General features: G+C 31.2%; 1 protein-coding gene across 1 annotated transcript; it reads left to right on the forward strand.

The window, feature by feature from the left end:
• The first annotated feature begins 13,728 nt into the window (after window positions 1-13,728).
• LOC118038159 (probable ubiquitin-conjugating enzyme E2 26) lies at window positions 13,729-20,943 on the forward strand. Its single transcript, XM_035044468.2, has 8 exons — window positions 13,729-13,961; window positions 14,060-14,159; window positions 17,382-17,516; window positions 17,608-18,498; window positions 18,594-18,657; window positions 19,035-19,174; window positions 19,260-19,571; window positions 19,967-20,943. The coding sequence occupies exons 1-8, from the start codon at window positions 13,921-13,923 to the stop codon at window positions 20,258-20,260; spliced, it is 1,977 nt and encodes a 658-aa protein (XP_034900359.1). The 5' UTR covers window positions 13,729-13,920; the 3' UTR covers window positions 20,261-20,943.
• Window positions 20,944-21,236: the final 293 nt, after the last annotated feature.

Consider the following 21,236-nt stretch of genomic DNA (forward strand, 5'->3'; position numbering starts at 1 on the left):
TACGTGTCTAAATCAAGATTTTTTGTGATGGCGTCAAAATCACACCACTGGTCAAATTTGGGAATTATATTTAGGGTCCTTTTCTTTCTTTCTTATCGATTGATTTTATTTTTTAAAGGACGATCTGCCTTGGTTTCTGATGAAGTCGTACATCTGGCCTTTTCTTGGTTGTATCTTAGGCTGAATTATATGTGCTTCGAATATAGATTTAGTATTTTTTTGAAAAAACAAGTTTCCCAGGATAATAATGAAACTTGTGGTTATGTCTATTTACGATCCAATATATTTTAATAAATTATGAGAGTAGAGTATAATTATTTTTTTTTGCAAGTAATTTAAAAAATTGAGTTGTTGATTATTTTGTTTTGTTATCATTAATGGAAAAAGTCAGTACTTAAAGATGATTGACATGAAATGTTAGCATCTTATAAGAAGATAGGTTGGCGAGATAACCATTGATAAAAAAAAAAAAAATTAGGATGCTTTTGAAAAGATATATTGAAAAGATAGCCATGGATAAGAAAATAAGCACCTTATAAAAATACATGTTAAGGGAGATAGTCATTGCTAAGAACAACAATAGCGATGCACTAACAATTCATGCATAAGCATAGGAGATTGTGTATTGTACTGACTTTTTTAAAGATAGTAACTATGCCCTGTGACATGTTGTATATATTTTTTAAAAAAAAATCCCATGATAGTAACTAAATTTTTTGTATATATTTTAAAAAATTAAAAAAAAATCCAAAAAAATACATCTTTTTCAATTATTTTAGCTAATTTTAATCATTTCGTTATTTCCTTCATTTTTATTTAATTTTTCTATGTCAAAAAAATCTAAAAATCATAGAAAAATACAAAAATAAAAATATAAACAAGCTAAATAAGCTCATCTATTTAATTTTTATTTTCATTTTGGTTTTTACATTTCACAATGTCATTTTATTGTAGTGAATAAGAAATAATAGTTTTAGTGGATAATAACATTTTAGAAACAAAATTCATTAAATGGTGCTTTGTGTTCTCCACCCCTATCACTTCTTATTATCTTTGTCATTTTATTAAGTTGATTTTTAACTTCGTTCTTGTAATGTTTAAATATTTCAAGAACTCCATCCATTTCTCCTAAGCAAATAAATAAAACAATATCTTATGCAATCATCTATAAAAATAATACAATGCTTTCTTCAACCTCTAGTTTTCATAAACTTTAAATCACTAATATTTATGTGAATTAAGTCTAAAGATTCACTACTATTTTTTAATTTTTTTGAAAATAAAGTTTTGTGAATTTTGATTCTACACAAATTACTTATGATTTTTCTAAAAAATAATACTTCATAATAATTCATGGTTTATTAACATTTGCATAGAATTATAATTCACGTGACCTAACATGTTATACCACACATCATAAAACTCAAGCAAATAAGAAGAAGAGATAATCTTATTATTATTCTCATAATTGGTTACAATGATTATTATATTCATTTTAAGGAGGTCTTTACAAAGATACCATTTTTTCTATAAACGTATCACTTTTAAAAAATATAACTTTGTCACTCTTAAACACCATCTTAAAACAATTTTTCCTCAACAATGAGCCATACACCAAGTTCTTTTTAATGTCAGCAACATTTAGTACATTATTGAGGGTGAGAGGCTTTCCAAATGTTTTATTTATTATGACATTTCTAACACCTAGTATCTTAGAGGTTGATAAATTCTTCATGTATAGCTTTTTCCCATCCACTTCTTTGTAAGTGGAAAATATATTCTTCTCGACACATACATGTATTGTAGCACTGGTATCAACCCACCACTACTCAAGATTGTATAATCAAGTCGACTTTAAAAATAACAAGCATGTTCATTTTTAAAAATTCATCAGCAAGGTAATACTTTCACTAAGTAATACTTATTTTGTTCATTTTGATTTGTTTAATTATCACCATTTCACTTTTGAATTATACCATATACAAAAATAGTATTGTATGAATAATATTTTCACTAAGTAAGTTCCTAGAAAAGATTTAAAGGGTCACAAATGGTCCTCTTTAAAATTCAATCTCTTTAGACAATATTACTATATCGTATCTATTCACCACACTAACTTTTTATATATGTAAACAGTAACATATATATGAATAATGTTGTATACATGAACAAGTCTAGCCATATAACTTTGATGTCATTATTAGATTTGAAAATTTGCTGAATAAGAACCTTTTTGTAATGACAACTTCAACCTCAAACTTTTTATTAAAAGCTTCTCAAAGTGCCTTTTTACTCTTGATTGAACTATAAGCATTATATTATGTATTGTTTAATCTATTCAAAATGTATTTTTTTAATGCACAAAATCACTATGATTCCATATATTCAATGCAACCATAAAAATGAAATGAAATTCATTATTTGATAACTTTAATAATTTTTCCTATAAAAACTTAACCAAGGTTGAGGTGTGCATCTAAATCAATATTTTATGTTGTCACCATTTAAAGTCAATACATTGAATTTTTCATGTTTCTCACTATGCAACACAAAAGAAAATGATGGAATCCTCACAACCAAAAGTATCTGCTGAAACAATATTAGTTGGAAAAACCAATTCTTGACTTAAAAACATGGTATAAATTATATATATAAAAAATAGCTAATAATATTTATAAATTAATATTTTGGCTTCACAACAAAGCAAGTAAAATAATATAAAGTTTGAAATAAAGCAACTTGATAAACAAAAATATTTAAATTATACAGGATAAAAAAACTTTTTTGTTTATTTTAGTTCAAATTAAACATGCATTATGTCAAAACATTATGTTTAAACAAGAAAGATAAAATGCATGATTATACAAACAAATTTTCAAGTAACATGTATAAGCTAAACAAAGACATGAACATGGTTTATAAAAGCTTAGTTCATAAAATATATATCATGCAACAACTCAAAGAGATTCAAATAAATTTCATGAATTATAATTTTAGAAAATAAATAAATATATAACAGCCTACTAAAATTAAATAAATAAAAAAAGCTATAAGCAAACAAAAGGGTTATAAACTAAAACATAAAGATTTGAAATAAATCTAAAAACAAGGTGATAAAGAGTAAAAAAAATCAAGTTAGAAACCTTTCCTTCATCTCTTTTTATAGTGAATTATGAAAGTTAAAAAGTCAAAGAATTAATTCTCATCATTATCAATCATTGATTAGATATCATAAATCAAGAATTAATTCTAAAAAAAAGAGTTTTTTAAGTGAAAAATCAAAGATTTTTTATGATTAATTTCTTCAGCCATGAATGGACACCCATCACCAAAGGAAACATCTTTGCTTGGATCAATTGTGACTTGATAAGGTAGGTCCCAACGAATAGCAAAATTAAAACAAGTCTGGAGAGGCGAAGACTTCCAAGAATGGTCCCTTCCATTATAATGGAAGTTATTTCCAAATCTAATCGCATGGATCTGACTGTGATTTATGGAAGTTATATTTTGTGGCCACGCCAAAAAATGGCCATATGAGCTTGCAGCTATGTTATAATTAATCACCGGCCTTCCCTGTAGACATAGATTGGACCAAGCTCCCTTTTTTTATGTAAAAAAAATGAAAAAAAAAATCATTTTAATGTATTTTTAATTAAATTAAAAAAAACAACATATACTACAATACTAAACATATATGAAAAATAATTGTAAATGACTAACTTGACGGGTGCATGCTCATTGATTGACCCCACAAAAATATTTCTTGATTTTTTTATATAAAAATATCTAAAAAAATAAATATCAATTTGATTTTCTTTTTATATTTTAAAAGCAAACTAAATCGATGACTACTGTAAAACTACTTTAACTGGGGAATTCCATAATATGGATAACAATCTTAACCAGGTTTAATAATATTGTTTAATTCATTTTTAATTTAATTTAAAAATACTAAAAACACTAAAAAAATTTGAAAAAAATTAGAAGTGGCTAAGTCTAGGCACTTGGCGTATTCTAGCCTCTCTTTTTTTTTTTTAATCTTTTTCAAGGAATGAATAAATTGTTATTCCTCCTTTCTTTTGAAAATAAATAAATTAGAGGACACTTCATTTCATTTATGAACCTAAATTTTGACCATTAAAGAGGTAGCTGGAAAATTAAATTGGAGGTTTTTTTACCTAAAATGCATTTTTTTTAATTTATTTTCACTTAAAAAACATCTAATAAAAACTCTTATAAATTAATTTCTCAGCTCAAACCACTCCTAAATAAGTTCAAAAACTAATAAAAACTTTATTAAGCTCAATATGTTTTTTATGAAAATATAAAAATTACCTCAATAACATTTTTCTCTAAAGTTGAGCATATTAAGACCAAAATTTAGTTATTTTATCAATAAAATCATCGAAAAGTTTTTTTCCTCTACTGTTTATATAACTTTCTTTTTTCTTTCTCAAAAACTTAAACACTTAAATGTAAATAAAATAAAATCTTAAACCAAAATATAAAATTTCAAACGACTAGCACCCAGTAGTTTCTATTGAATTAATGAATCAAAACAGTGATATCATTTGCATGACTCGGAGCTGTCGAGTAAATATATATTAAGGAACTGTAAGTGAAACTGAAAACTACTCTCCGGTCAGAACCTAAGTCTAAATACATGAATTCTTTCCTCTGTGTGATGTTCAAAAAAAAAAAAAAAAAAAAAAAGAGAGATAAAAAAAATCCATCTTGGGCCAGAAATCATGAACTGGGCCACACCTATTGATGGGCTCTTAACCACCGGTGAACAGAGTTGCATTCAAACCAAAGATTATAATCCAAATCGAGTACATTATTTCTTACAATTCTAAACATCTTTTCTTTTTGTTTAGACCTGAATTTGGCAGCCGGATAGCATTCCCAGCAATCCACCGGAGAGTTTGTTTGTGAGGTGTGCCGTCTGCCTCATGGATAGCATGTGATACATGTCATTTCATGAGGTGAGGTGTGGTGTACTTCTTAAACAAATACAATGAGACTTATCAATTAATAAATTTTAATGGATTTAGAATTTGTTTGCTTTTATATTAAGATTGTTTTTGAAAAAAAATTGAATTTTTTTTTATTTTTTTTTGCTTTATTTTTTTTAATTATTTTAATGTGCTGATATGAAAGATAATTTTTTTAAAAATAAAAAATATATTATTTTGATTTATTATAGTACTCCTACCAACTTTGATAATATTTAGTAATACTCAGATTGAAATCTTTTCATGTTTTATATGGGATTGATTTCACGTGCGCGCACATAGTACATTTTTTAAAATATATAAGGGGTATTTGAAACAGTAATAGATATTGTTTTTTAAAGTAATTTTTGCTTATAAATATATCAAAATAATATATTTTTTTTAATTTTTAAAAATTTATTTTTGATATAAACATAAAAAAATCCAAAAACATAAAAAAAAAAAATTAATTTTAAAAAAAATTGTTTTAAAAAGCATAGTTAGACCATGCCCATGGGTGTTTAACACATCTTCTATTTCTATTTTTAAATACTTTTTTAAGCTATTTTTTTATCTAAAAATATTAAATTTATAATTTTTTATTGTTTTTTAATAATTTTAATCTGTTGAAATTAAAAATAAAAAAAAATATTTTAATTATTCTTAAATAAAAACTATTTTAAAAAGCGTTCTACATTGTAATTTCAAACATCTCCTCGCTGATGATGATACCTTTGACCAAACCTCCCCGTAGGGAAGAGGACGGACTACGCAAGACATCCTCGGTTGCCGTGTCATCATGATACATTATTACTGGCAATATTTTCACAGGAATCTTATGGGATCCCACAAATATATTTTATATATTATTTTTTACTGAATCAATTTAAGCTTTGATTTAATATTTATTTTATCCCACCATTATATATGAATTTTATGGTTTTTCCTTCCATGACTTGAAAAATACTTCATTAAAATTTGTTTTATTTTTTAACTGAATTACATGTGCAGAAACACTTTAAATTACTTTTTCGTAAAGCAATCATAACTTGAAGTCACCAATTTATATATATTAACATATATCTTTAATACTTTGGCCTTCAATTATTATTTTTATATACCTTTAATACTTCATCTTTTAACACTTAATCTTTAGTTTCAAACCTCGAAACGAGCACAACTTTATTGTTATTAAAATGATTTAATTTATGATAAAATAAAACAAAATTATGAACATAAAATTTTAAAATAGTTAATGCTAACCACCAAAATTGTCATAATCTTGCATCTGGAATTTCTACTATTTGTAGCATGAAGAGCTTGTTTGATATTATAGTTGTTTTTTCAAAGTTTTTTTTTCTTTGAAATATATCAAAATTATTTTTTTATTTTTTAAATTTATTTTTGATATTAATGCATCAAAATAATATGAAAACACAAAAAATATAAAAAATTTCTATTTTTTAAAATTTATTTGCTAAACCATTTTTTTTAATTTTTAATTTTTAATATATAACTTTCAAATATATTTTTAACATTTTTTATTATAAACACATTATTATATGACGCGATACACAAACAATTATTTTCAAGAACTAAATTATAAAAATAGCTTATTAACTCGAGATTTCTAGTTAATTATATATTTATAGGTGAATTGGAAAATACAAATAATAAAATTCAAATTATGAATATTATCCCTTTCTAATTGATTAATTACTATTTGATTATTACCAACTGGATTGCTAGCTCGCTTACAAATTTATTTTTAATATGTCTGAATACATTTTTAATTTTAATATAAGGCGATAAGAGTTCTCGCTATGGAATGACAGGGGGGGAATTATCTTGTTAAACCACGTGTAAACAAGCCATTGGCTTGTTATTCAATAACTCTCTGACAAGAATTTGGACACTAGGCAGGAGGTTAGTACGGACCCTTCGAAAACGTCAGTAGAGTGGCTACCGTCTTTCCTCACTTATGAATTCCATGTCTCATAAAATCATCATGATTTCTGTGTCTCCTAAATAAGATTTTATGTGCATTACGTCAACAATACGTCACAGACTCTGTACATCTCTTCTACGACAACCACGGATGCATGCATAGGGCAATAATTTAAAGGTTTTTTTTTTTTAATTTAAAAATATATTAAAATAATATTTTTTTTATTTTTTATAAATAATTTTTGACATGTAAAAATCCAAAACAATCCAAAATAATTTAAAAAATAATTTTAAACAAAAAAACATTTTAAAATTTACCCAACCTCCATTTGAAATGCAATATCAAATGGGTATAGGGGTGATCAAAAATATTAAAAAACTAATTAAATCGTGATAATTGAAAGAAATATATATAAAAAAACCAAACCGTAAAAAAAACCCGATTAAACTTGTTAGAAAAATTAAAAAACAAATTTGGTTCGATCCGGTCATGGTTTTAAAAGGTTGAAACCAAATAAAACGAACCAAACCAGTTCAAATAGAAATAAAAAAAATGGTGGTAGTGTGATACTATAAATAGATTTTCAGACCCATCTACTTTTTAATTTCTACCCCCCACTCCTACTCCCTCTTGTTCATCTCTCTATCAAAATCCATAGAGACCTTCTCTGGATCTTAGCCAGCCAGCCTCCTCATCAAACACACACACACACACCTGCTCAACGAACCTCGTAGACTCTTTCTCGACTTCTTATTCATCAAACTCGAACACACTAAATTTTTTACTCGAAAGAGCCATGGCTCATTTGTAGGAAGCTTTTTTAGTAGCTATTGAAGCTTTCATAGGGAAGAAGACAAGTTTGTAACCCCAACAATTGATGGAGCCGATTACTATTAAATGGATACTCCAAGCAAAACAAGAAGAGATATTGCAACAACAAAAAAATGAGGCAGTCCTCTATATGTGAAAGCTTGTGCCATGATTGATATGTTAAGAAACTTAATTTATGGCATTGTGTCTGCTTTCCATGATAAGATGCTTATGAGCAACAAAGCAGGTCTTCTTGAGAATGATCGAATTACTAAAAGCAAACCCCTTTTTGAAACCTATAAGCTGCTTGTATAGAAACTGTGCCATTTTCTAGATTTCCGAGCTAGCTAGCGAACCGAACCGAATTAGTTTGGAAGGGGAAAAAAATCAAATTGAACCGAAACTGATTGGTTTGAACCGGTTTTTTATTTTGTTCAAAAACTTGAAAAAAATAAAATTTTGATTTGGTTATTTATTTTGATAAAAAAATTGAACCGAACCCAAAATGCTAAGCCCTAGGTATAGGCTATTGGTTATGATATCATTTTACTAATACCCAACTATCATAGTCAATGGCGGAGCCAAAGTTTTTTCAATGAGGGAGGAAATTATTAACAAATCCTATATTATATAGATATGCATTAGAAATCAATTCAAAACATATATACTAATTCATATCAAGTAAAATTAATTTAAAAATACTTTTAAACTGAAAAACTTACATTATAATTGTTCTCTTCAAGTTTTTATATTTTAAAACCGCTTCATAATAGCTTCATTATCAATTTTATCAAAGATATCTTTCTCAATATATACAACCAAAAAATCATTTATCCATTTATCTCTCATCCTATTCCGCAATCTACTCTTGACAATATGCATAGCAGAAAAAACTCTCTCCATTGTAGCAGTTGTAACTAGTAGAAGTAACGACAATTTGATAAGCATACATACTAATGGAAATATTAAATTCTTCTTTGTTTTTACTATTTTCTCTACAAGACTAGTAATACCTTCAATACTAGAAAACTCATCATCGCCACGTGGATCAATAATATACAAATCAAGTTGGTCACCAAGTACCATAAGGTCCATTATAGAGAATTCACTAGGATAAAAAAAAAAAAAAAAAAGTAAGGCGAACAAGCTTTTCTTTGTTGAAAGTAGAGAAAGAGTCACTTTGGTTTAAACATGTCACACAAAGAAGTAACTCTGTAGTCATCTCACTAAAACGATCATCCAACTCGGTAAGTTGCATGTAAATGATATTGTTAAACAATTCATAATGGAAATGGTGTAGATTTGTAATTCCTTGAGATTTTCGCCTTGAACACCCATGAAGCTTGTACTCATCATCCATGTTTAAAATATCAATATCATGTTTGATGTAAAAAGATGACACTTTTTCCAATAAAGATTCCCAATCATTCTCTCTCATCATTTTAAATCGTTCCTTTGAAGTTTTCAATAAACTCATAGCATTTTCTATGTCTTGATCTTTTCTTTATAATGCTTGTGAGAACTCATTAGTAACTGTTAGTATCCATCTCAAACAATGAAGCATGAACACAAAATTAAATGATTCCATAATATATGTTAAAACGATTGCTTCTGTTCTCAATTCATCCCATCCTCCCTTATAATCTCAAGCACATCAAAAACTGATGAAAACATTGCAAGTAGACAAATAATTGTAACATAGTAGAAGCCCCAACAGGTATCACCATATATTTTAAGAGAATTTTCTTGATTCAAGCCTCGTCCACTAGAAATTTCTCCATTTTCAAGTCCTTCAATAATTTTAGCATATTGTTTTTCTCTAATCACCTCTACCTTTTTGCATGATGCTCCAACCATGTTTATAATGCTAGAAATAAAATTGAAGACATCTCCAACTTTATTATGCTTCTTTGTAACAGTCACAAGAGTTAATTGAAGTCTGTGAGGAAAATAATATACATAATATGCACTTGGATTGTTATTTAGAATAAGTGCTTTCAAGCTATTGAATTCACCTCACATGTTACTAGCTCCATCATATCCCTAACCACGCAATATTGATATGGTTAGCCCATGTTTAGAAAACAAAGCTTCTATAGCTACCTTGAGTGAACTAGCAGTTGTATCTCGCACATGTTGAATGCCAAGAAAATGTTCAATTATATGTTCATTGTTGTCTAAATATCATAAAACAACTATAATTTATTTCTTGATTGATATGTCACATGACTTATTAATTAAAATTGAAAATAATGAGTCACCAAGATCTTTGATAATCACATTTGTAATCTTCTCTACAACAGCTTGAGTAATATCTTTTTGAATATCTGGAGAAGTCAAATTGTTATGTCTAGGAGCATCACTGAAAGTAACTCTTTTAATAGCTTCATTATTTCTAGACAGGAAATGTAAGAGCTCTAGATAATTTCCTTGGTTGCTTGAACTTTCACATTTATCATGGCTATGAAATGGAAGTCCTTGGTGTAATAAAAAATAAGCACACTCTATTGAAGCATTTAATCGAGTTCGATAATCACTTTGACTCTTTACTGTCTACTCAGATAACAAAGTCATGAGACCTTGTTTTTCATTCATCAAATTCTCATATTTTATCCGAGCTGTATTGTGACTACCATTAAACTTTCTAATATGAAGATCAAATCTTTCCATTTTTTTTTCAATTTGAAAACCCATCACCCACAAACAAATCATTACCCCCTTTTTGACTTGAAGAGGTAACAATACAAGCAAAAGGCAGCATCGTTGGCTATGTTGTACTCTAACCATATTGGGTATGCACCAAACCAAGTCGGATTAAAGCTTCGTAGTCTTGATATATTCCCAAATTGTTTTTTAGGAAAATCACAGTGTGAAGGTTGACAATGACCTTTTTATAGATAAGCTATTCGGATTACATCCATACCATTTATATGGTATTCATAAATTGGTCTTCTTAAGCCAGGGTCAATAAGGAGAGTGTCGAGATTGATTTCAATATGACTTTTCTTTGAACTTGATTGGGTTACATGATTTGAAGCTTTGATTGACTCTTCATCATTAAGGGATTTACGCTTGAAATATTTGTTTAGTGACATGTTAATTTAATATGAACTTGCTGAATTTTTTTTTTTTTTTATCATTATCATTAGTGTATACATAATAATTAACACAACTATATAATAATTCACTGTTAAATAAAAGTCAGTTGAGTTACACAATAATTCTAAATCTTCCATATGAAATTCATAGCAAAATACACATCAATTCATCAAAATCAAAACCTATTTCAATTCATATCTATATGCATATAATAAGCATGTTGATTAAATTATATTTAATCATTTCTATATATTTAATTGAGGAGCAATGACTAGTAGGGGTGTTAAAAAAAAACCGATAAATCGAATAAACCGAGAAAACTGATTAAAAATTAACCAAAAAACCAAACCGAGAAAAAACCCGATTAAACCGATTAGAATATTTAGAAAAAATTCCAGTTCAGTTTGGTTTTCAGTTTTTTAATGTAAAAACCGGTTAACTTGAACCAATCGAATCAGTTCAAAAAAAAATCCCTAACCAGTAAGCACCACTTCTACTGGTATAAATAGAAACTTTTGCCCCCTCTCGCCTAACCCTAACAAAATGCCAAAGAAAAAGGACCCACCGCCCCCTTTCCCTCTCTGCTAACCCCACCTCCAACATTGCAAATATATAATATAAAAATTCACACCCCAGCTATAGAAAAGAAGAATACAGGCAAATCAAGCATTTAAATTTAGATGACCACTCTTAATTTTATTAACCCTAGCAAAATCTCAAAATCAATGAAGGATCCAAGCTCTAGCCAACCCTCCTCTTCCACTGACCCATATGTTTCAAGTTTCATCTACCCTTTTCTTTTGCTTATGATGTAATTGTTAGTTTGTTTATAAGTAAACATAAAACCCCCTAACTTTTGTAATATATGAGGTTTTTTTTTTTTTTTTTTTTTTTTTTTTTTTTTTTTTTTTTTAAGAGTGATTGTTATTACTTGTTTTGTTTATTCTTATGAGCTTATTTTCCTTGACTGTGTTTTGAAAGAATCGAGAATGGGTTCGTTGCACTATGTACTCTTTGAGTTTTTGGTTACTGGGTTTTGATTTAGTATCTTCACTGTGCGGTAACCAAACTTGTTTATGAGTAAATAATTATAAGAAAAGTGGCAAGAAAGATTTTTCAACTGCGATTTTACAGTAAAAGAAGTCTGCTAATCATCTCATTATTGACAAGGTGATCAATGATGATAACTTTGTGGTTGATATGCATCCTGCTACAATGGAAGAAGCTTCAGTTTTTTTGTGGTGACACTATGCTAATAAAGCCAAAAAAGTCCAAAAAAATGCATATAGGTTTTTCTGGTTTTTTGGATAAAAAACCGAACCAGAACTGGTCGGTTTGGGCCGATTTCAGGTCTCTTTTTTTTTTTTTCCAGTTTGGTTGTATTTTTTGGGTAAAAAAAAAATAGAACCGAAAATGATAACACCTAATGCCTAATGTATGTGTAAAGGAACAATTCTTGAAAAAACATGCTTTCTACTTGATATTTTACTTACAAACAAATCATGTGAAAAATATTAAATTTCAATAAACTACTCTGCCAATATAAGAGATGCCAAGAATAATGGTTTTGCATGAATATTAATTTATTCCTTTATAATAAGAAAAGAAACATTTAATTGATTAAATTAGCAGATTTAAACATTTCTTTTGAACATATTCATATCAAAACCCCTAAATTATCATAAACTCTAATATTTTTAATAATTAATTATAAAAGAATAAAATTAAAATTAAACAATGAAATAAACAAAAAGAATAAATAAAATTTACCTAAAACATAAAGCAAAAGAAAATAAAGATTAATTACTTAACTATACTTGATTAGAAATTTGCATATGGGAAAGGCAGAGAATAATAGCTCATGAAAATAATAAAATGACAAAGCAGCTCATGAAAAGAATGAAAGGGGAAGACATAGAAACAACAAAAGGGAAAGAGGGAAAAATTTGGGGAAAGAGCTGTACTTTTATATATATATATATATAGGTCAACAATACTAAACAATAACAACTTTCCTTCTGTGCATCAATAATTCACTAAATTAATAAATTAATACTTTAATATAAAAAAATTAAAAAAGAGAGTTAACGGTACAATTGCCTCTTTTTGTTCCTCTATGGCTTCGCCACTAATCGTAGTTTATGTACATAATATTGATATATTATTAAATCTAATTATAGATTTAACACCATCAGCAATTATTTTACATAAAATAATAGAATTATATAAATCAAGTCATTTCATATTTATATGGTTTTGAGCTCTCCCTTTAAATGAAATAAATAAATAAATTAAAGTCTAATTAAGGATATATTTTCAGCAACTTACTTATAAAAAGAAAACTACGAATTGCTAAAATGCTAAATTTAAAATTCGTTACGCAAATGGCCAAAACCATTACAAGCATAAAAAGAAAAAAGGAAATAATATTCATATTTTAGTGTTATCTAATAATTTCCATAAATAATATTTAACTTTAATTAATCAACATATAGAATGGTACAAAAACAATTCAGGAAAAACACTAGTACTATATCTTACGTGGAGTCCATGAAGAAGTGGGTCCCATAACCAGACTTTCCACTGGTACATGTGGAAAATCCTCGTACCAATCCACGAAAAGTCGCAAAAGTCTACGGAGAAAGACAGAGGGTCCAACCCTTGTGTCAGTACTCTTCTACTACCTCTACGAACTTTTCTCTTTGATCTCAGCCATTGATTGAACAGTTACTGGTAATCCATCGGTTGAGAGATTTTCCATCCAAACTTTTAAATCTATTTAAAATGACACAATAATCAGTATAGTAACTGAGAAGATAATCCAACAAAAATTACAATTAAATACTAAAAAAATAAAATAAAAAATATTTTAAGACACATAACAAGAAGCAACTCTAGACTCGTGTGCTACTCATCCATCTCTGTCTTACCCATTTGCTAGGCGCGAAGCCTTGAAAACACCGAAACTGAACCCTTCTCTCTGTCTTCTCACCGAGCCAAGCCGAGCCGAGCCGCGTTTCATTTTTTCTTCAGTCTTCCACAAGCCGATCATCATCATCATCTTCATCAATGAAGCCGCCGCCGCCGCTACACATCCCTTTGAATTCCAAGTCTCTCTTCTCTTTCAATACCTTCTTTACCTTTCCTTTTCTTGAATTGGAATTCCTCTTTGGTTTTTTTTTCTCTCACTTTCTCACTAACGAAACAGGAAAAAAAGAGTGTTCATGGACCCTGACGTGATCGAAGTCCCACTTCCTCCAGCTCCGATTGTTTCTCGCTCTCACACTAAACAGCCAAAAAACAAACAGGTTCTTGTAAAAAAAGTTGTTGTCTTTGTTCAATCTCGAGCCTTTCTTTTCTTTTTATTCATTTATTCCGATCATGAATTTATCTTGATTTTTTTACCGATTAATTCCTTTTTCCGGGGGATTTAATGTCTCTGTGATTGTCAAAGTTGGTGCCTTTTTGTTGATTGCTTGAATAATTGAGTTGGTTATAATGGGAAAAGGGCTGAGATTTCGGAGAGGTTTGCTGATAGGTGGTGCCCCTTTTGAGCCTTTACTAGTGAGAATGGCTGTGTTTGAATGAAATTATAATGCTAACAGTAAGCTATTTTCGGAGAGAAGGAATGATCAACATATTTTAGAAACTTGCATTTGTAGGAAAAGTGGGCTGCTTTGCTTTCTATTGTTTGGATTATTATTTTTTTCTCAAAATGTTGTGTTGCATTTGGCCTATTCTAAGGGTGTCAGGACTTGGGATCATTAAGTAGCCCTCACAAGCACACTACTTTTGTGGCAATGTAATGGTTCTGGAGTTAAAATGGTTAGTTGTAGGAAGGGTTTGATAGATGAAACTAGTTTGGGGATTAGGTTAGAATTAATGAGCACGATTTGGAAAGTTTTTAAAGCTAATTAGGATTAAGAATGCTCAAATATAAGTTTGACTTATTACTAACATCTGAACAATTTTACATTCTACATTGAAAGATGGATTCGGAGTGGGCTTTAGCTATTCCAACACTCCGTAAACCAACCTAGTCGGTAGGGTAATCCGATCTCACTTTTGACGGAATAGGGAGCTGTTCTGCGGTGTCGGAGGGATGAGTACTACTAGTGGGCTGGATTCTTCCTCTTCTCTAGCCATGGCTTATTTTTCATGGCAGGTGAATAATGTGATAACTCATCCATGCGGGTAGTCCCTATCTGCTGTCATGCCCCTCTAAATGCTGTGTCAAACTACAAAGAAATGAAAGCATAACTCTTTGCTTGTTGTCCTCTTGACTCTTTTAGCCTGCCTTGTGGAGGTCTCTCGGGTGTCCACTGCAGATCCGATCAGTCTCGTGATGAAGAGAATTCTGATCTTCCACTAAGAAACGTATAGACAACTCAATTTGTCCGGTAAACTACTCGGGGTCTTAATTCAAAGCATCTCCCTAGAGCCATTTTCTACGGGCTTCATACCGTACCGCTCAAGAGGGTGACACACCGCCTAATTGCTCTTCAGCTTGCTATCTTCAGGAAGATAGCAAACTATGATTGTGATCGAGGTAGTGACTGAATGACCCAATGTATGTGCTGTCCTTAGGTTAACAGTGGATAGAATTGTTTGTTTGAATCCTTCAATCCACTGCTTGTGGACTTTGCACCTTGGCCTATGAAGAGGTTGGGAGCGCGCTACACACTTGCTATATCCAGCCATGGGCATGGTCAAACCAACTTTACTTGGACTTGGAACCGATAGAAAGCTATCCACCAATTCATTCTATTCCTCGTTTTAATTTAGTATGAACCTGGTTTGCCACAAGCAAAGCCTCTTGGAGGGCATCTTCCCCCTTCATGAAGTGAAGGAGGGAGAGCGCTAAGGGAGGAAATGTTAGCCATTTGGTACTAGTGTTCCAAAGCTCTAGCTATAGCTGCAGAATTGGGAATGAAGACATGTCTTCAGCAGTTCTTTTCTTTGCACTTGTGCATAGGCCCTCGGACAGCTGCCCAAAATCAAGGAAATACTAAAAACTCTCAGTCCTGGATCTTGTAAGACCCATATTTCAAACTAAGAAAGACTACTTTCTTACTCACTTCTAGAGAGAGAAGGGAAAAGAGAGACCAACTAGTTGAACTTGATAAATTGACCTGTAATATCTTAAGGTTGGGACTATATTGGAGTTTGGTGCTCTTTTATGGTGTTTGGTCATGGTTCTCCTTCATCCAATCTCATTTCCTTTTCCATCCTATAGATTAATTTATTGTTGCAAACAACCTCAGACTTTGCAGCTGCTATTAACAATTGGTCTAGTTTCAACGGGAGACTGTTTCAAACAAATTTCTATGATTCAAGGGTGTTTTGAAAGGCTTAGATAAGTACGAGCTTCTAGTTTATGTTGTTTCTGGTGCAATCACAGCAATTTTTGTTCTTTATTCTCTTCAACTTGTGTGATCTTGTATGGTGAGAGTTATGAATTGTCTTTGGCTCCAACACCAATTGCTGTGTATGGGAACACAATGAGGCATGGAGCCATGGATATATTTTGGTACTCCATTGAGACTTAAGGTTGCAGAGGGAAACAAATATAATACCTCTTTCCTTGTTAAACACTTTAATTATCAAAATTCTAAGTTCATGATAGACTAGAAAAGCCAACCTTTTCTATATATATGGCTTTGAGACGGTAACTACTTGTAAGAGGCTAAATCCTAGTAACTCAAGAACACATGTAATCTTCATTTTACCTAATTTGTGCTGTACAAGCAATCATGAACAAATTAAATAAATTCAAAGACTAGATACTCTTAATCCTTACAACAATGCTGGAAATTTTACTGGAATGCTGCTGCTACAGTACCATAACCAGCCAGTTTTAGCCCTGCATCATTGGATTTATCTACTCCATGGCAGGAATAGAATGACTACTTCCTTGAATGCTTTGAGATAAATGGTTTAAGTAGCAGGAATATAACACCTACCTATTTGGTATTCAGCTTATTTTGCTGTCAGGTTCTTGTTGTAATTATAGTGTTGTATTATTTATTTTTTCCAGCTTCTTAAGTTTTGTGCAAGAAATATATCAAAAATTCACTTTGTATTGTTAACGTTGCTTTCTTAATTACTGTTTACAAAATGATGTTGATCTCTTTCCATGGTTCCTCTTCTTTTTTTTTTTTTTATCCTTGTATCCTTGAACAGATATTCTAAAACTATTTAGGATATCTATATCTTCAAAGGGAAACAAGTGAAATAATGCAAAGAAAATGAGAGGAAAAGAAAAGAAAAGAATCAAACTTCTTCATTAAAAATTTCTCTTGCTGCGTGGCGTGAGTGGAAAAGAAAGTGAAATCAATAAATTGTATCTTTTTCCATTTCATTCTCATCAATATATAATTTTTTTTTTAATCTGTTCAGGATAACATTAGGAATGTTTCCTTTTCTCATCTTGACTCTCAAAGAAAAGGCATTAACCTTTAATTTCTTTCACTTTCCTTTCACTCCCATCAGTTCATGCACTGTATTTGTAAAAAAAATATTTTTTGTAGGTTATTCTTCATGAAATAATCGATGTTGACAAGGATGAAGATGCCATTGATGTGATGATTCTTGACAAGAAAAATGACTTGAAGAACAAAGGAAAATCCATAAAAGATAACTCTGATGGGTACAGTCAAGCTAAGGTACATATTAGTTTATACACTGTACCCCTGTTAGAGCTAATATATGGTGTTTCTTTTCTTTTCTTATTGATATTTTTAATTTTTTCTCTAGGACGGTGTTTCCAGTTGTCTTTTCAGTCCTTCCCCTGGAGAAAATAATATAATTAACATGGATGGTCTTGATTATGATGATGGCGCACATATGGATCTTTATCCTGATGACTTCATGGATTTTGATGAGTATTCATTTTTACAATCCCATTTTGACAAGGTGGATATTCCTCCTGGAGTGGAGGCCCCTATTCCTTGGTTGCCAAATTCTGATAATGATGCTAAGAAATCTGCTAATGGAACTAATTCTTTCAATACAAACAATCAAATGCAATCTAATGGTGGTGGTTCATGGTCATTGAAGCCGGGCCATGTAAGCAAGAAGCTGAGTTCAGTGAGCGGTTTAAGTTTTCATAACCCAATGGATTCCATGAGCCATGATTCTGGAGTGAACCTGTCCTCTCCTTGGCCACTTCCCCAAACTGCCCAAGGTAAGGAAGAACAAAATGTTTCACAACATGGGGGGAATGCCTTGAATTTTGCACCTTTCCAGAGTAAAACAGACCTGGTTTCTTCAAGTAGTTTGACTGATTATGGTTATGCAAAGCACTTAGACGGTGTTTTGCTCCCTCATGGAGTTGGCCCAGCACATTTGGGACATACCAATCCTGCTCCTCCATTTGTTGGTGGATTGGATCATTTTCCTATGATTAGCCCTTCCATCTCTTCATTGGTGTCAAAATTAAATTTCTCATTTGCTAACCATACAAGTCATCCAAATGTCTATGATCCATTTGATGCTTTACATATCCCTCCTGAAGACAGTGCAGCTGGAACTCCAAAAAATGTAGATAAAGATGATATCCTCAGAAAGTTTCAACAATTTAAACAATTTGATACAGTCGAAGATCATTCAGATCATCACTATACTAATAGTTCTTCGATGAAGCAGGTGAGTATTTTAGAAGATGCAACCATGCTAACTTTTCTTTTATTTTTCTATCAATGATTTGATTGCATAATGCTATAGCATCCTCTTTCTGGCAGCCACCAAAGACCTGGGCAAAGAGAATTCAGGACGAGTGGAGAATCCTGGAAAATGATTTGCCAGGTAAGCTTTAACCTTTCTGATTCTGATCATTAATTACCATTGCAAGTTTGAGTGGATGTTGGGTCCCATTTTTTTCTTCTCCTAAGGACCTCCTACCCACTGCAGCCTTCATGTTGTTCATAATGTTTACCTGTTCAGAATCACAAGGGGGAAACTGGTGAAGGTGTACCGATGTTTATGTGTATGCTAACAATAAATGTCACAAGGACTTTTTATTTATTTATCTCATCCTCTATTTCATTAATGCTCTTAAGCATGTTGCCTTTTTTCCCCTTTACTATTGAGAGAAACTTTATGATTTTAATAGGTTATAAATTTTCAATATTTGCATAATTCATTCTCACGTTTTGTTTGTCCTACTATTATCATGTCAACAGATTCTATATTTGTTAGGGTTTATGAAACAAGGATGGACCTATTGCGGGCTGTAATTATTGGAGCAGAGGGTACTCCCTACCACGATGGTCTCTTTTTCTTTGATGTTTTTTTCCCTGCCGGCTACCCCAAAGTACCACCGGTATGTGATAGAGGTTGTGTGTGTTATTTTTTCATCTTCTGTTGAACAGTTTTCCATCTCATAATTTTGGATTTGTCTGTGCTAGCTTGTCTACTACCATTCTGGTGGTCTTCGACTCAACCCAAACTTGTACAGTTGTGGTAAAGTATGCCTCAGCCTTCTTGGGACCTGGCAGGGTAACAAGAATGAGATGTGGCAGCCTGGAGTCTCGACTGTGCTACAAGTTCTAGTATCTATACAGGCATTGATATTGAATCAGAAGCCCTTCTTTAATGAGCCTGGATATGAAAGATTGAGTGGTTCAGCAAATGGTGAAAAGCGATCTCAGGAGTACAGTGAGAGTACCTTTTGCTTTTCACTGAAAACAATGGCTTACACGATGAGGAGGCCGCCTAAGGTAAGTTTCTTTCACTGCTTATTTGCTTCATGAATTATTGCTGGTTTAAATGTTCATCTGAATTATTTGGATAACAATCCCAGGAGAAGCTTAAATTATTGAAAATATGGGTAGCTTTCCTGTGTTCCACCACTAAACTGCCAATTGGAGAAGTTTTTAGTACATTTAAAATATGTTGAAAATGAGAACCATTGGAAGTTTAGGCAGATAAGGGTACTCGCCATGAATAACCGGAACAGTCTGAACGGTAATTGTTTCTTGTGCATAGACCCAGCGAGCACAGACCAGGCTTGCATTAATACTAGCAAACTGTCCATGAGATTTCTAAGTTGGTGAAAAGGCTCGCTTATCTTTAGATTTTAAAACTAATCAATTCAAATCATGGTTGGCCGCAGCATTTCGAGGACTTTGTACTGGGTCATTTCCACAAGCGTGCTAATGATATTCTGGTGGCATGTAAAGCCTACATGGATGGTGCTCAGGTAGGGTGTCTGGTCAATGGTGGGGTTCAGGATGTTGATGAGGGTGATAAGAGCTGCTCCAAGAGTTTTAAGGACTGCTTACCTGCCTATATTGATATACTAATGAAGCAGTTTTCACAAATTGGAGTCCAGGACACTGAAAAATTCCGAACATCAGGAAACGGTGGTGATAACTTATCAGGCAATGGACCCATGGCCGCAATATAAATGAGTTGTCGACGAGTAATCAATTTTGAGAAGTGACGGAAAGCATCTTTACATATGAGTAATCAATTTTTCCAATTTGTACCTGTACATGGATGTAGATAAGGATGAGATCATAAAGCTTTATGTACTTGTTCAGTTGCAATGTAAAAATGGCGTCGGCAACCTGCAATCATGTTGAAATGCTAGGTACTGGCTGCAACTGTGTTCGAAGTTTTGTTCATAGATACAGAACCGAAGGGACAGCTTTCAGTATTCATTTTGAAATTGGTCGTTGTTGAATTTAGACATTGTCTTACGTGATTATGATTTACTTGGAGTTTCTGGATGAGTTCTTTTGGGAACTTCTGAAAGTGGAAACATGTTAGAGAACTTGATCAACAATTCATTCGAAGATTGCACTGCTTGCTGGCTGGCTGTTCATAGCTCCTGGTAATCTCGGGAGGTGACGCTGATTTTGGGAGAGCTCATCACAAGAAATCTAGTTCGGCTCTAATAAGCCTGTTCCTGCCTTGGGATCTCTGTTTCTCCTGGACACCGTTCACGGGTTTCACTTTGAAGATACTTATTTAGCACATTACCAGTATAAAACTCCTTGGTGATGTGGATTGTATAGTTCTTTACGGTGTAAAATAATTAACTTATATAAACTTCAAAGTATTCCAACAACTTTTTATTTAAGTGCATTTATAAGTAAGGTCCAACAAATTTATCTTTCTATAAGAAATGATCCTCAACTCTAGAATAAAAAGAAAATAAACAGGAAAAATAAAGCTTAAAATAGAGTAAAACTAGAAATATAAGCAAAGAAAAGTGTAAAAAGGCCTTTTCTTCAACCCTTCTTTTTCACACGAGGAATTTTTTTTTTAGCATAATTATTTTTATTATATCATTTCCTTAATAATTAAGATTTTTCAAGTCTTGAGGAGTTCTAGAAGAGCCCATCACATAGTCTAGTAAAACAAGATTAATTCTTTAT

The sequence above is a fragment of the Populus alba genome, chromosome 1 (genome assembly GCF_005239225.2).
Source record: "Populus alba chromosome 1, ASM523922v2, whole genome shotgun sequence".
In the NCBI taxonomy this organism is placed as follows: Eukaryota; Viridiplantae; Streptophyta; class Magnoliopsida; order Malpighiales; family Salicaceae; genus Populus; species Populus alba.

What these genes read in the sequence shown, in the direction of transcription:
- LOC118038159 (XM_035044468.2), top strand. Translation starts at nt 13,921, where the DNA reads ATGAAGCCGCCGCCGCCGCTACACATCCCTTTGAATTCCAA. An exon ending in CACATCCCTTTGAATTCCAA is followed by an intron (nt 13,962 to 14,059) that starts GTCTCTCTTCTC and finishes CTAACGAAACAG; the next exon opens with GAAAAAAAGAGTGTTCATGG. An exon ending in CCTGGAAAATGATTTGCCAG is followed by an intron (nt 18,658 to 19,034) that starts GTAAGCTTTAAC and finishes TCATGTCAACAG; the next exon opens with ATTCTATATTTGTTAGGGTT.